At 35.5% G+C, this 14,409-nt stretch overlaps 3 protein-coding genes across 6 annotated transcripts; all 3 read left to right on the forward strand.

The window, feature by feature from the left end:
• Positions 1-1,269: 1,269 nt before the first annotated feature.
• On the forward strand, positions 1,270-4,318 carry LOC128675486 (uncharacterized protein). The gene has a single exon (XM_053754927.2). The coding sequence runs from the start codon at positions 1,397-1,399 to the stop codon at positions 3,389-3,391; it is 1,995 nt and encodes a 664-aa protein (XP_053610902.1). The 5' UTR covers positions 1,270-1,396; the 3' UTR covers positions 3,392-4,318.
• Positions 4,319-6,859: 2,541 nt separating this feature from the next.
• LOC128675483 (putative neuropeptide precursor protein) lies at positions 6,860-9,771 on the forward strand. 2 transcript variants are annotated; one of them, XM_053754924.1, is made up of 5 exons: positions 6,860-7,079; positions 7,659-7,784; positions 8,163-8,403; positions 8,480-8,635; positions 8,710-9,771. In XM_053754924.1, exons 1-5 carry the CDS (start codon positions 7,001-7,003, stop codon positions 9,239-9,241), a joined length of 1,134 nt encoding a protein of 377 aa, XP_053610899.1. In that variant the 5' UTR covers positions 6,860-7,000; the 3' UTR covers positions 9,242-9,771. The 2 variants fall into 2 exon arrangements, with proteins under 2 accessions (XP_053610899.1, XP_053610900.1); XM_053754925.2 differs by lacking the exon at positions 7,659-7,784 and having other exon boundaries at positions 6,885-7,079.
• A 238-nt stretch (positions 9,772-10,009) lies between these two features.
• On the forward strand, positions 10,010-14,305 carry LOC128675290 (uncharacterized). 3 transcript variants are annotated; one of them, XM_053754596.1, is made up of 5 exons: positions 10,010-10,234; positions 12,028-12,232; positions 12,729-12,896; positions 13,373-13,461; positions 13,829-14,305. In XM_053754596.1, exons 1-5 carry the CDS (start codon positions 10,210-10,212, stop codon positions 14,218-14,220), a joined length of 879 nt encoding a protein of 292 aa, XP_053610571.1. In that variant the 5' UTR covers positions 10,010-10,209; the 3' UTR covers positions 14,221-14,305. The 3 variants fall into 3 exon arrangements, 1 of the variants encoding a protein (XP_053610571.1); XR_010370067.1 differs by lacking the exons at positions 12,028-12,232; positions 12,729-12,896; positions 13,373-13,461; positions 13,829-14,305 and adding an exon at positions 10,495-11,161 and having other exon boundaries at positions 10,010-10,414; XR_010370066.1 differs by lacking the exons at positions 12,028-12,232; positions 12,729-12,896; positions 13,373-13,461; positions 13,829-14,305 and adding an exon at positions 10,495-11,161.
• Positions 14,306-14,409: the final 104 nt, after the last annotated feature.

Genomic DNA, 14,409 nt, shown 5'->3' on the forward strand with positions numbered 1-14,409 from the left:
ACTGGTTGCAATAGAATACATTTTTCTCTATTTCAAATATTTTTTTGCCAAGACAGTCATTCAGGCCGGCCTAACCTTATATTCTCGAAGAATGGTTGGTAAATTTTCAATACTCTCTTTATTAGGGGCGAAAACGAGAAGAGGGTGAGTGAAACAGCCTTTATTAGATTTTCTAGAACACGAACACCCTGTGCATACAGGTATTTTTGTGTATTTTTTGATTGCAGTGCAATCAAAATATACATTTCTGTTTGCAGCATATTCCTACTTGCATTAAACATCAAATAAATAGACAAATTCTTTATTTCTATATAAGACGGCAGTATTTTGTTACGCTTTAATTTAGCTTGCTCTGTTTAGTATGTCAATACCATAAATTTATTTTATCTATGGTTAGTACCTAATGGTGTGGTTCAAATCTTGCAATTTAACTTAACCCAATTCCAAGCGTCTGATTGATTTGAAATTTATAAGTAACCTTTATTATTATGACAATGCAATGACATGTATAACATGAGCATCCAGCATAGGTTCCCGATGAGGGAACCGCTAACTGCACGAACATGTTTTTTATTATCACACAACGAGTGACCCAAGACCTTTCTGACGACAATTAAAGTTTGTGTCAAAAATTGCATTCTTGTGAAAAACTTAGCGTCGTGCCGCTCCGATGTGCTGCGTTGTTTGTTTTCCGTAGGTTTTGACACTGACGTGCGTTGGCTTACGTTGAATCCCCATACAATTTCTATGTTGTCAAAACAACGGAACACGATTGAATGGAGTCGCGCTCTTAATTTTTATTGACCGAGCGAGCGAAGCGAGCGAGGTCTACAAATCGAGTTGTAGCAAAAATACATTTTTTTAAATGTATAATATCTATGAATACATACTGGCGTAAATATTTCATTGTGGAATCACCCAAGTGCCATCTGTTGCATTATGTAAGAGAAAAAATTACAATTATGAAGCAAAATGTTGGTATGCTATTACACAAGATGCAGTGTTGAATGGTACATAAAGCTGTAAATAGATGGCGTAATCGTATTAATAAAAAAAATATGCAGGGAGGGGCTAGCTAAAAATTTTGCTTGTTGTTTTTTAGTTTTACTTATGTATTCTTAAATTCTCGTACTGTATCTAGAGTACAAATATAAAAGACAAATTATAAACGGAAATTAAGAATATTTTGTAGTATTTTCATTCTTCTTTTTTATTTCGATAATGCAATGGCAACATCTATGATCTTGTCTTGTCAAATGAATCAAACGTCAAAGAAAAAGAGGTTATGTTGTGTGATGTGTCAACGGCAACGCTTTTAAGTTGTTTATTTGATCTAAAATAATAATGAAAATATAAGTTTTTTTTATGTTATTTGTGACTGACAACAACTTGAGCAATGGCTGTCGTAATAGAAACAACATTAGGCGATATTACTGTTGATCTATACTTGGACCAAAGGCCTGTTACATGTCTCAACTTTTTGAAGCTTTGCAAGATGAAATACTACAATTTCAACCTATTTCACAGTATAAGGAGTGGTTTCATAGCTCAAACAGGTGACCCTACTGGTGAAGGTTCCGGAGGTCAATCGATATTCGGTCTGTTAGAAGGTCCAACGAAGCGATTCTTTTCTGGTGAAAAGATGCCGAAAATTCGTCATACCAATGCAGGTTTGCTGTCAATGGTATGCTCAGAGGACATGATGGTAGGCTCACAATTCTTCTTTACCCTTGCGCCTGATTTGGATTCACTAGATGGTGTTCATTGCGTCATTGGTGAAGTGACTGAGGGGCACGAAGTTTTACGAAAATTAAATGAGGTTATTTGTGATGATGGCCATCGTCCCTACCAAGATGTTCGTATTACCCATACAGTAATTCTTGAAGACCCATTTAATGACCCAGCTGGATTCAGAGCACCATCCAGGTCACCATCGCCCAGTGCGGAAAGATTGAAAGGTGGAAGAATTGCACCAGATGAAGAAATAGATGAAACTCATGGGAAATCAGCTGAAGAAGTCCAAGAAATGATTGAAGAAAAGGAGGCCAAAGCAAGAGCAACTATTTTGGAAATAGTAGGAGACATCCCTGATGCTGACATTGCACCTCCTGAAAATGTGCTCTTTGTTTGTAAGCTCAACCCTGTCACAACCGATGAAGACTTAGAAATCATATTCAGCCGCTTTGGTGAGATAGTAAGTTGTGAGGTTATAAGGGACAAGAAAACGGGAGATTCATTGCAATATGCTTTTATTGAATTTACAAATAAAAAATCATGTGAAGATGCTTATTTCAAAATGGACAATGTCTTGATTGATGATAGAAGGATTCATGTAGATTTCTCACAATCAGTGTCCAAGATGAGATATTTAGGAAAAGGAAGAGGTGTGAAATATCTTGATGAAAATGATAAAAACTTCAAAAATAATAATATTAATGAGAGTAGAAATGCTTCACAAAAGAAATATAAGGATAGAGATAATAAAAATTATGATACTGATAAACATAAACAACAAAATCATGAAAATAGAACTAGTAATAGAGAAAAGAAACAACCAAATCTCAGGGACTCAAATAATCGTAGAGGTAGAAGTAGGAGTAGAAGCCAATCTAGAAAAAAGAGACCAACCTCAAGAGATAAAAGGCATGTTAAAGATAATAATGAAAATGATTCAAAGCACCGTGAATATTCAAAACAAGGTGCTATTAATGACAAAGAACACAGACATAGAGAACGCAATTATCACTCACACCATACTCAACATACTCCAGAAAGAATTGATCACTCAGATAAAGCTGAATCTCCAAAAAGAAGACAAATAGACATTTCAAAATCTGAAAGACATAAACCAGTTACTGAAAAATATAGCAGAAGAGAAATTGAAAGTAACTCTAATGGAGAGATTAGAGATTCAAAAGATTATAAGAAGAAAACTCCAAAGAGAGTTCAAGATGATGACTCAGACACAGCTATTGCTAGTAAAAAGATTAAAAGACATGACTGCAAAGAGCAAGTAAAAAAGCCAGAATCCAAAAAGACAACATCAATTCAAAAGAAGCCTGTGGAGAAAAAAAAGAAAAAGAAAAAGATTGTTAAAAAACGCAGGCAAGATTCCACTTCATCATCAGATACTGATTCGTCAGAGACTAGTTCATCTAGTGATACAAGTACATCTAGTGAGGATAGTAGAAAGAAAAGGAGAACTAAAAAGCGTAGAAGGAGACATTCTTCAACCAGTAGTAGCAGTGACTCTAGTGATTCCTCATCAAGTTCATCATCAAGTTCATGTTCCAGCTCTACCAGCTCTAGTTCTGATAGTGAACCTAGAAAAAGAAAGAGAACAAAAAAACAACCTCAAAAAGTCATTAAAAAGTCAAAAAAAAGATCATAGCATAGCGCTTATCAATATTATAAAACTGTAGTTACAAAACACTTGTGTTCAATGTAGGATATGATTTCTGTATTTTTTATTTTATTTTAAACAGTTTTTTGCTCTTGTAAGCAATCTATATTTTAATTCTATAAATCACAATTGCAATACTTTAAAGTTTGTTTTGTTGCTTTCTCTATCAAAAAGAAAAGAAATAAGAGCAATAATGATAACTATGACACTTGATGTGCCATTATTTTTAAATTATAGTCAATTGGATTATTCAATGCTACTTGTAACAATAATGTCCTCCTTTTTTTTTTAAATGTATAAACAAAGTTTTTTTCACAATCTGTACCTAATCTACAAGTTTACTTATTTGTTTATTGTGAACTGGATGGGTGGAATATGGGTTCATTGTAATGATTTAAGTATACATTTTATGTTCATCGTTTTTGTCTTAAATGGTCTAGGTAATAAGGAATTATATATTAGAACAATTGTTAGTACAAAACTTTAATGCCTAATAAATTGCTTGAAATAAGGGCATGTTTTTGATAAAAAATGTACTTGCACACAATGCAAATATTTAATTATACACTCATGTTTTGCTATTGAATAAACATTAATATATATCATATTTGAACACAAGTTGACTTTAATATTTGTGTTTACTTTAATATTTACAGTACTGCCCAAAAAATGGAGTATTTTGTTTTCATGATTCATGTATGAACATTAATTAAAGTGTTGTAAATTTTTAAGAAACAAGTAACTTTGGTCTATTTCTGATTTGATAATGAAATTTGACATTTAAAATATGAAACCAAATCTTATTGGTTACTCTAATACCAAGAAATTGATTGATTTCCTTAGTTATTTATTAATTTTATTTAATTTTAAGAAGTCTTTATATCTTATTTCATTAAATCCATACTTATTACCTGCGTATATTTTTTTATTCAATGAAATCATTTTAAATAGATTTACCCCTAATAATTCTGGTAAGTGTAATATTTAACGATTTATTTTATATTTATTATGTTTGTGATGTAATAATAACATGAAGGTTTTATTTACAGCTGAATTAGTGAAAGTTGTGAAACCGAAATACGGGAAAGTATATGCATAGACCATTATCCTCACTTCAGCCAGTATCATAGCAGATCTTCAAGATATCCAGCCCTGGCTCCACGGCCAGGTAACTTTTGTTCTGTATAGTGAGTAACAGACCATATTAAGATCTGTTCTTGCAGTGGGTTCGATGGAAACAAAATATATAAAATAGCTAATCTATATTAAAACAAATACTATAATAATAAATCGTAACGGTCACCCGAATATTTATCGAACGTTATTTCTATATATATAAGTAACGACATAAAAAAGATTAATTTTGGACTTAAGTGGGTGAATAATTATTTTCAAGGCTAATTTGTCCAACATTGGCCTATTTTCCTCTGTAAAACTCATGCTCTACTACGCTTCTTTTCTTCTGTACCCTTTATTGTTTCAAATATTTGACTTATCTAAAGATTTGATTAACTCTAGTTATCCAACTACGGTTCTATATACATATATACCAACTAATATTATCAATGCGAAAGTAAGTTTGTTTCTTACCTCTTCGCGCATTATGTACTGGACCAATTGTTATGAAATATGGTATACGGGTAGAAAATAACCTGGAATAACACATAGGGTTTTTATTCCGAAATTCTCACGGGATCGAAGCACCAGGGCGCAGCTAGTATATAATAAAACTGAGATTGCAGTTTTGTTATATGTTCAGCCAGGAATTCCATGACATAATAATTATCGTTTTCATAAATCTACTTACGCACCGGTTATGGTGTCAATTGACCACACGCACCTCGGTTGCATCGATTAATAAATATATATTCGAATAATGCCCATCTGTTATACAGATACATTATATCTTATCTTTTATACCTGTGTAAATAAAGAGCTGTTTAGCTCGCGCTAATATTAAAGGCAAGTTATTTCTTCGAATTAAAAATGCTAAAAACACCCATATAAGCGCAATTTCCCAAAATTCCCACAACAATCAAGGTGCAGCTATTTTGTTAAAATATAGATTCGATCTCGGGATCATTCATAAGTAGCGATAATACAGACACAGTTCAAAAGGAGTAGGTTCTGTACTCAAGCGTGTTGACAGGACGTCGAGACGACCATTAGCCGTAGTTGCCTTTGTCAGTCAAGTGGCTGATTGTCCAGATGACTCCCGTTTAGCTCCATTGTGTGCCGACCCGTCTGTATAAAGCTATATTTGTCCTTATATACCGAACTATTTTTTCCATTGTACAATTTATTTATTTTATTTTATACTCGCATTACTCGATTCTTTAGGATTGTCGATTAGTTTCTCATAAGGAACCAAATAAAATTTGTCAAATTGGATCAGAAGTAAAATGGCCATAAGTGGGAATCTGACTCGCCCACGTAATGATTTATGTATTTAAGTATACTACTTAAAAATGCTGACTTATGTATTGTTAAAGCCAATATTTACTGAAAGCGTTCATTGAAATTACAGCAGCTATTAGGTATAGGTATTCGTTTAGATTTAGATAATCGAGGGAACTCCTCAACGTTTTACTACACGAACATTTTTTTGTCACATCTATACGATGACAGCAAAAGCTTGGGTGTAAAAATCTATATTTTTGTAAAAAAAATATTCTCATTCGGCAAAAAAATGTATTTGACGATTAGAGCCAACACTCATTTGACCATAAATTTTTATCTGCTATATCACTATCTCTCTCACTATACCTATCTCTGCACTATCATTAATGCTCTCTTCCAGTGCTACTCGGATAACTTATTAAACATCTAAATATCCTACAAAACTGGCGAAGTTTCGAAAGATTCCTTCAGGTATACAATGTAACTATAAATCTAAAATTTGTTGATGCCTTAATATAAATTATCTCAGTAACAGTCAGATGGCACGTGTCCTGTAATCAAAAGGGGTGGCAGACTCCCTTCAAAAAGTATAACATGTTTAATGTCACGTAATTAATAAGTGCCGACGCTGTGCCGCCGTCTCGCCCCATCTTCCACGCAATAAGGCTCTTATGAAGAGCTTGTTTAGCTTAGCAGCTCAGACGTCAGACGAGCGGGCCGGATTCTGGTCAGATTGAGATTTCATATTCCAGATCCAATAAGTTTACGAACAATGGCACTGCGGTCGTGATTCAATCAAATTGATTGCTAGGAATAGGAATTATTAATTGGAGTTGAAGGCATTTGAGTTCATTTTTGTCGGGCGTTTGTTGTAAATAATATAATCACACTAGGTACTTATAACTAACTAAATTGTGTAGCATGGCGAATAATTTCGTTATAGACATGCTCGCTCGTAGCTTCCATCCATTCCACTCGGTGTGTAGCGCTCGCTACTAAATCATATTTCGTTATAATTGAATCACCGTCCAAGTCCGCTCCTGTATAACTCACTGCGCATGTCGCGAATTTATCGACGAGAGCAGTGGTTTTCTCTCGGACCAGCGCGCCAGGAGACGACAGTCGCTCAACGCCACCTCACATCGCATCCGGTGTTACTCCGACATTTAATTTTATTGTTCCCAAAATTTAGTGACGATGTTACTAATTTCCTTTACCGCGTTATCCGCGGTGCTAATCGTTTGTGAGAGCATCCCATCACCTACGAATAATAAGGGTGAGTTTTTCATTGTTTGCTTATTGCTTGCTAGGGTTGTTTTGATGGTATCGATCAGCCGGGCCCGGCCGCGCTCTATATTTAGCAACAGGTGGTAGTTGCGCGGAGAGGTTGTTGCGTATCACCTATGCCCAGCATCAACTATGACCTTTGATATATGAATGACCTATTAGATTCTATTGATTTTCCTCGTTTAAATTTTTGAGAAGAATTTAGCAACTCTTTCAGTTACTTACTCTTCCCATGTTATAGGTAAATAACTAAGTTTATCATTCCGCAATGTTTCGTCGTCATAAATGAGGTCAATATCTTGACTGCAGTTATTAGGATCATAATTTATTAAACCAAATTCGGAATCATATTTTAGAAGTCGCATTTTTTTATATTCGCATATTTGCTCGCTTCGGTATGTGCCTCAATGTGTGTATCATTAAAATAAAAGGTTTGAATGGATCATTATCTATTTCAAAGGTTTCTGTTTTCGCATAAGTATTGTTTTTAATTATCATCAATGTATTCAAAATAACGTGACACTGAATTGTAAAGTTAAGAAAAATGTATTCGAATATCGGATTTTAGATGGCGGTCCAATTGGTGAACTACCAGAAAATTGGGACCAGACCAAAGACGACACACAGTCTCTATTTCTCAACAAGAGCGACAAAAATGATCTGGAGCCGTATCCACTCGCTCTCAGCGAAGAAGGTAAACCATGGCCACACCTAAGCGAGCCCCATCTACATCTTCATCAAGTCACGTATTCTATAATTGTATGTTTGATAATTATTTACACGAAAAGTCAAATTTGTATCTTTTCTAGGCTTTTCATATTAAATTTTTATACAGTCTAATTTTTGTTTTATCAGATAAATAGATTAAAGGCAGCTACCGAAAAAATATTATATCTCTGTCAACGAAAATGCTATAAGTATATTGAAACAATTGGAGTGTTTCGCCTATCGATATTGTGCAGAATAATGTAGTATACGTGACTTTAGCCATTGAATTAATCACCACTTCAATCGTGACTAGGACTTTTTTTAAATTGTAGATGCAAATACCTAGAGAATTGAATTATTTCAGGCAATGCTGAAGGATTTGAACAAGGAGTTGAACAACGTTACGACTCTGCAGCATCAAATGGAGAACTTGACAATCTCATCGTAAGGCCTGAACTGTATGGAGAGCCTCCAGCGATGGAAGGATTGTCTTCGGGTTACGATGTCGCCCGAAGACGCAAACGCGGCAGCGGTACCAAGGTTGGTGGAGCTGGAGCTGCGACCAAAGTAGCTACCAAGAATGGTTCTGGGAAAAAGAACTTAAAGTAAGTACCTAAATTGATTATCTTATTTTTTCTTAGTTTTTATAAGTCACTATTATCATTCATGTAATGTTTCCAGGCCTGAAGAACATAACGCGCCATCTCCAATTGATTCAGCTTCACATGATCAAGAAGCGCATCGCCGTAAACGTGGAAGTGGCACAAAGGTAGGCGGCGCAGCTGCCTCTGCCAAAACTGCCACCAAAAACTCCGGAGGAAACAAGAAAAACTTCAGGTAAAATTGGACACAAGTACTGGTTTGTTCATATCATGTCGTAAGTAAATTATTAATTTTTTTTGTCCATGCAGTCCAATCATGGAACGCCGTAAACGTGACTCCAGTCTAAGCGCTGCTGACGTCCGAGCTCTCCTCAACTTGTGGGAAGCCCAAGAGCGCAGGAAACAAGAATGGACCGCCAACCAGTGGGCAGCTGATCGTTACTATGGCCGCGTCAGCCCCGTCGAGGATGACCAACCCGAGGTAGATGAAAATGGTGACATATGGTACAATGAACCCGTACTTGTCGGTGCCCGCGAACGTGACTACCCTCACCACTCGTACTTCTCCGAACAGAACCGCATGGCTTTAGCCCGAGGCTTTCCAGAAATGTACCAAGCCGACCCCAATGAGCTCGCTCAAAGGTACGAAGAAGCGCGTCGTAAAAGGCAATATGCTAACAAGGCAAAACGATTCATGGTCGCCAGGAAACGATCCGATGGCATGATGCACCAAAACAACTACAGGCCCAGGGATGACCTATACACTTTAGCCGAGCTACTGCGCTCTGCGCCCCGCGTCCAGGAGCAAGACATGCCTGTGTACCGGCGACTGATACTTTAAAGTCTTCTTAGAAGTGAGGTGTCCATTGGATGATCCCTGTGAGCCACCATCTCTACTACAACATCTCTCCTTTCAAGAACTCGTTATAGGGATCTCCACAACTAATGGGCGTTAACATGGCATAATTTGGGGCGGGAGATTGTCGTGCATTCAATTCGCAGTGTGTATCGGATACCTACCAACTTAGAAATAGTGGAGTTAGATAATAACGCCATTTTAAGACGTCATCTATACGTGCTTCAGTTTAGTTGATGAAAAATGTGGTAAGGCCTAAATTTTTCTCATACAAAACCTGATTTTTTTAAAATTGTTTATCCCATTTCCTACCTCAGTTCATTGCATATCTGTCAAATCTCACAAAATATGTATTATTATAATCAACTTCTAGATAGATATAAATGTCTAGTTTCGCTGAATATAAATAGTTTAAGTGAAGTTAAACTTCGCATTTTATTATAATACATTATGTATTAGTGTTAGATTTATGTGTAAATGGTAAATGCTGTATTAAATTAGTATTATCTTATTAATTCGAGTTTTATTTATAGGAACTTACCTACCTACCTTACTGTGATAGTTATAATGAATAACAATATGCCTATCCCTATTAAATATCCGTAATTTCACGCACTATTTTTCTTTTCACTAATTTTCTTTGGCTTAAATTTGAGTATTCCTTGCAAAAATATTTTATTTTCAAATTCATCACACTGGATAGAATAGCACCTACATGTACGACTGGCTGAATGTCAATGTCTTACATAAAAATATAAATTTACCCAACTATTATCATAGTCAAACTTCATTAAGCTTTGACCGTATGATATATTTAGTTAAGTAAAACTGAAACGGTCATTATAATATGAATGAAAAACCTCGCAATAGTTTTATAAGTAGAAAGGTAACCGAAGAAAAATTGCTGAAAGACGCCTGTACAACCACAGACTTCGCGGACACGCCTGCTCACGATGTCCAAGCCACAGCGCGGTCGACGTATGATTTATTTTTATGTATTTTGCACTATTTCATTATGTTTATATTTCGCCTGTGCAAAGATCTTTACCATTCGGTTGCTAGCTATTTTTATTCTGATGTTGTTTTACCGAACCATATTATGGATCTATTGAGATTGCAAAGGGAACTCCAGAATGAACGCGAATCCACCTATCGCAGGTATAACTCGCTCCAAGGATCATCGCATCTTTCTAGAAGTAGAATGGTCAGTAGGTACAGTACAGTTTCATTCGTTCCAGAACATACCATCGGACACGCTCAACAAAGTTCTCGATGAGAAAAATGTTCCAAGCATTTAAGTCCTATATTATTTCCAGTGAAGATGACATCACCTTACAATGTACATCCAAGAAAGGATACTCCGATATCGACAACGAACCTGTTTTTGTTCTTGTGGAATCTAGTAGTCTAACTAGCCCTAGCTCACAAGAAATACTAGTCGAGAGTAAAAGACATGATAAAGAACCCATTTTTAGAGGCAAATCACAGAAGCACTTAAAACAAGGCGTTGTAATCCCTTTTGACACTCCATCGACAAGTAAAGATCACAGGCTCGATGTAAAGTCAAGTGAAATTCATAGTTTCGAATCCAAAGATGAGTTGCAAATGGCAGATATTAATCTTCAGAGTGAGAATGATATTCCGCTGGATGATACCGAGATTGATAACGAATCTATCGTTCTATCCTATTTAAAAAACAAAGACGCATTTTTGGACAGAGAGGGGATCATACTATCAGCGAAAAAGAAATTTTCACTTTTGCGAAGTGTACCAAAAATGGAAACTATTTTAGAAGGAGAACAATTTAGCTCTTTTCCTTTATCTAAAAGTGAATCGACGTTAAGCCCTGTAAGATCAATGTCTAAACAAAACTATTTACCTAAATAAACTCAGTTCAATTACATAGTGGTTTGTATTATTATGATGACATTTACATTTCTTCTAGTTATCATATAAACAATAGATAGCTAGGTACATACTGTAATTGAATATTCATAATTTACAACCTAAAATTGTCTACGTCACTCGTTAGACTAGACACCATGGAGTACTGCAATGAGACTTTTATTGGACTTAGGTACAATAAGACACTTATGTATGTAATGTGTCTATCAATTTATAGATAGTATAACTATCTAGGTATACATTCTAGTTAATTAGTAGCTATAATCTATTCTAACAAGATGCCGAGAAGATAGTCTTTATCTTTGAAATACGTAGTAATTGTATAATGGTTTTATTTATTTTTTATTTAAAACTTGATTACTAAAATGTATGTTAAGTACAAATAATGGACTTACGCCATATGGCATTCTCTAATACCTCCTCTAAAATGGTTGTTTTATTTTGATTGCCATATTATTATAGAGATGAACTACTTATGTAAGTCTATGTAGCTATGTTAGTTTAAATTTATCCTATCCAATTCAACATAACCAAACCACGGTTACGGCACGGGCTTACAAATTGAGTTTACTGAAACTATCGAGTTCGAGAGCTTACAAAATAAAGTTTCATGTATACCTACTTTCTATAAAAAGTGAGGTACTAATCGAGTGACGAGTTGAAATTAAACAGATTTTTTTCTTTTAGGTGATCTATGTACAGAAAGTCAATTTATGTATCTAAGTATATATAGACAATCACATTGTCTGACTGTAAACAAGGCATTTTTATTTAAAATTGTCCAGATAATGATTTAGGTAGTTAGGTGCTCAATCTAATTTAGTTTATAACTAGTCACTGCATAACGATGTATCCCTCGATCACAGAACTGTCGGAGACTTCCCTGGACGTCTACATACCATCATTCCCTGGTTCTCCAAGGTCTGTGAACTACCAAGGCTCAGAGATATCGATTTTGTCCGATGTGGAAAGTGAAGATTGGAAAAGAGCTATAGAGTTCATACACCGCGACCATGATTTATTACTTGCTGCGGAGACTGGGAATGACGTACTGATTGATATACTTATCCGGTAAGTAGATGATCTGACGATTTGGCTAATAGTGTACATCCGGTAACGAAATACCATTTGTAAATAATAATATTTGTAACCTAACATATGAACCTAACTGGCTTTAGAGTACTTACCTATGTATATGCTCTAGTACGTATCTACCTATAATAAAACGGACATCTTCGACATACATTTAGGTAGGTAAGTTGCAATGTCTGCAATGTTGCAATGCCTAACTACCTCTACATTTTTGAAAGCTTTATCAAAAAATATGCAAAGGCATCGGAGAGAATTATTGAATCGTCACCTTGTAATGACAATTCTACACTTTGCTCAATCGAAGAACCATTTACTTTGATCAGAACAAAGTCCCGTAACTATGAAGTTCGATTAATCAAGTTTAATCCCAAAAAGTCCGGCGCAAACCCAAATGTAGGCGTTGGGTTTACGCCTGAATTTTTGGAAGAAACCACATGGAAAATATTAGAAAAGCTGACCCGATAACCTCTTGTAGCAAAGGCACGAACATCCAGCAAAGAGACCACCTCGGCCGCAATGCCCTGCATCTGGCTGTCTGTGCTGAGAGTAGGAGAGCAATCGTCCTTCTGCTGCAAGCTGGGATCATCCCCACTATCAAAGACAACCTGGGCATGACTCCTTTGTCGTTGTGCCTTATGAGAAGGTTTTCATTTTTGTACTCGCCTATACTCCGGAATATAAGTACCTACTGTTACATATTTAGAAGCTACTAATTAATTTATTATTTTTCCGTAAGTACAAATCATATAGAACCAATGTCTGGGTCTTTTGTACGATACAAAGTTTTCGGAGGTCAAAATCCACTTTAGGTTTACAGGACCAGACAAAGCAGCAAAGTTATTAGGTAGGTACCTACTAGCCTGTTGGCTAATCATCTCAAACCCAGTCCAATCAGGGTTAAGCAGTACTGTAAACTATGTATGTACTTATTAGGAAGTTTGTAGTTGGTACTCTTTGTAGGTATCTTTATCCCCATCGGTATAATTTTTGAAATTTTACCAAGATGCGCATATTATATATGGGTATTTGTTTTTTGGCCTGCTTTTAATCAAACTACTTAATTTGATATTCATTTGAATAAAAATGTAGAATATACAAACGAATTGTGATTTGTTTCAGGCCATCAGTAGAAGTAGCTAATCTGTTATTTTCACATGGTGCAGTAATTTTACCACGTGTGACTCCTAACGATACAGGCTTGTTCTTACGTAAGTGACTAAACTTCATAAAGAAGTTCTATAGAAATAATTATATATATTTATCGTTCTAATGTTTCTATGAGTATATAGAAAAGAAGACTTAATGTTGCATCTCTATAATAGTGTACTCCTGGGTTCATCCTCGACATTGTGCCTTACGTAATGATTAGAAAAATATATAATAATGCGATTGGCTTGCTCGTATAGAAAAAGAGGAGCACCATTTCAAATACGAACAAACAAAATGTTAACGGTTTGTAGTTATGATTAAGTTTTACAGCTGCAAATTTAATTATCATTGCAATGAAGTTTTATAAATGTAAATATAAACTATTATTCTATTTAGGTACCTAATGTATTTTTGTATTTACTTCAGAATTCATCATGATGTGTAAACCGACTGTCGAAGAGCGCAAAATAATACGTCTACTGGTTGATAAAGGTGCTAAAGTTAATGATCCGGAAGCCCCTGGGGGCCGACAAGCACTTCACTTCGCTGCCATGAGCAATAACTGTGATTTAATCAGGCTCCTTGTCGATCTAGGAGCAGACTTAACTATGACCAACCACAGAAATGAAACACCGACACAAGTCGCTAAAACATTTAACTGCAGGAATGCTTATAGACTACTAACGATAATTGAAGAGTTCTTTGCTGACAAAACTTTTTCCAATATTTCGTCATCAGATACTGATGCTAATGCTAATACTGGTACTACTGCGTCTATTGACGCAGACCTTGCAAGTTTATTGAATAGACCTATGTAATATTCTCTCTCTCTCTCTTTCATTTCTGCGTTTTCCTGGTTCCTTCCTTCTTCTGCGTCAAAGCTTGTTTATATTATATTGCTCAAGGTTGCGCCTCTTTTATTATCTCCAACTCTACAACTACTTCCAATCAAAATCACCTCGTTTAAATTCGTTTTGACGTGAAGATTAAAATATAACTCGAATTAA

The sequence above is a fragment of the Plodia interpunctella genome, chromosome 14, assembly GCF_027563975.2.
Source record: "Plodia interpunctella isolate USDA-ARS_2022_Savannah chromosome 14, ilPloInte3.2, whole genome shotgun sequence".
Classification (NCBI taxonomy): domain Eukaryota; kingdom Metazoa; phylum Arthropoda; class Insecta; order Lepidoptera; family Pyralidae; genus Plodia; species Plodia interpunctella.

Excerpts from the sequence above, each read along its gene's own strand:
- LOC128675486 (XM_053754927.2), top strand. The coding sequence starts at position 1,397 with ATGGCTGTCGTAATAGAAACAACATTAGGCGATATTACTGTTGATCTA.
- LOC128675483 (XM_053754924.1), top strand. The coding sequence starts at position 7,001 with ATGTTACTAATTTCCTTTACCGCGTTATCCGCGGTGCTAATCGTTTGT. Across the intron at positions 7,080-7,658 it reads ATCACCTACGAATAATAAGG|ATGGCGGTCCAATTGGTGAA; the intron begins GTGAGTTTTTCA and ends ATCGGATTTTAG. Across the intron at positions 8,636-8,709 it reads GGAAACAAGAAAAACTTCAG|TCCAATCATGGAACGCCGTA; the intron begins GTAAAATTGGAC and ends TTGTCCATGCAG.
- LOC128675290 (XM_053754596.1), top strand. The coding sequence starts at position 10,210 with ATGTCCAAGCCACAGCGCGGTCGAC. Across the intron at positions 12,233-12,728 it reads CTGATTGATATACTTATCCG|CAAAGGCACGAACATCCAGC; the intron begins GTAAGTAGATGA and ends AACCTCTTGTAG. Across the intron at positions 13,462-13,828 it reads CGATACAGGCTTGTTCTTAC|AATTCATCATGATGTGTAAA; the intron begins GTAAGTGACTAA and ends TATTTACTTCAG.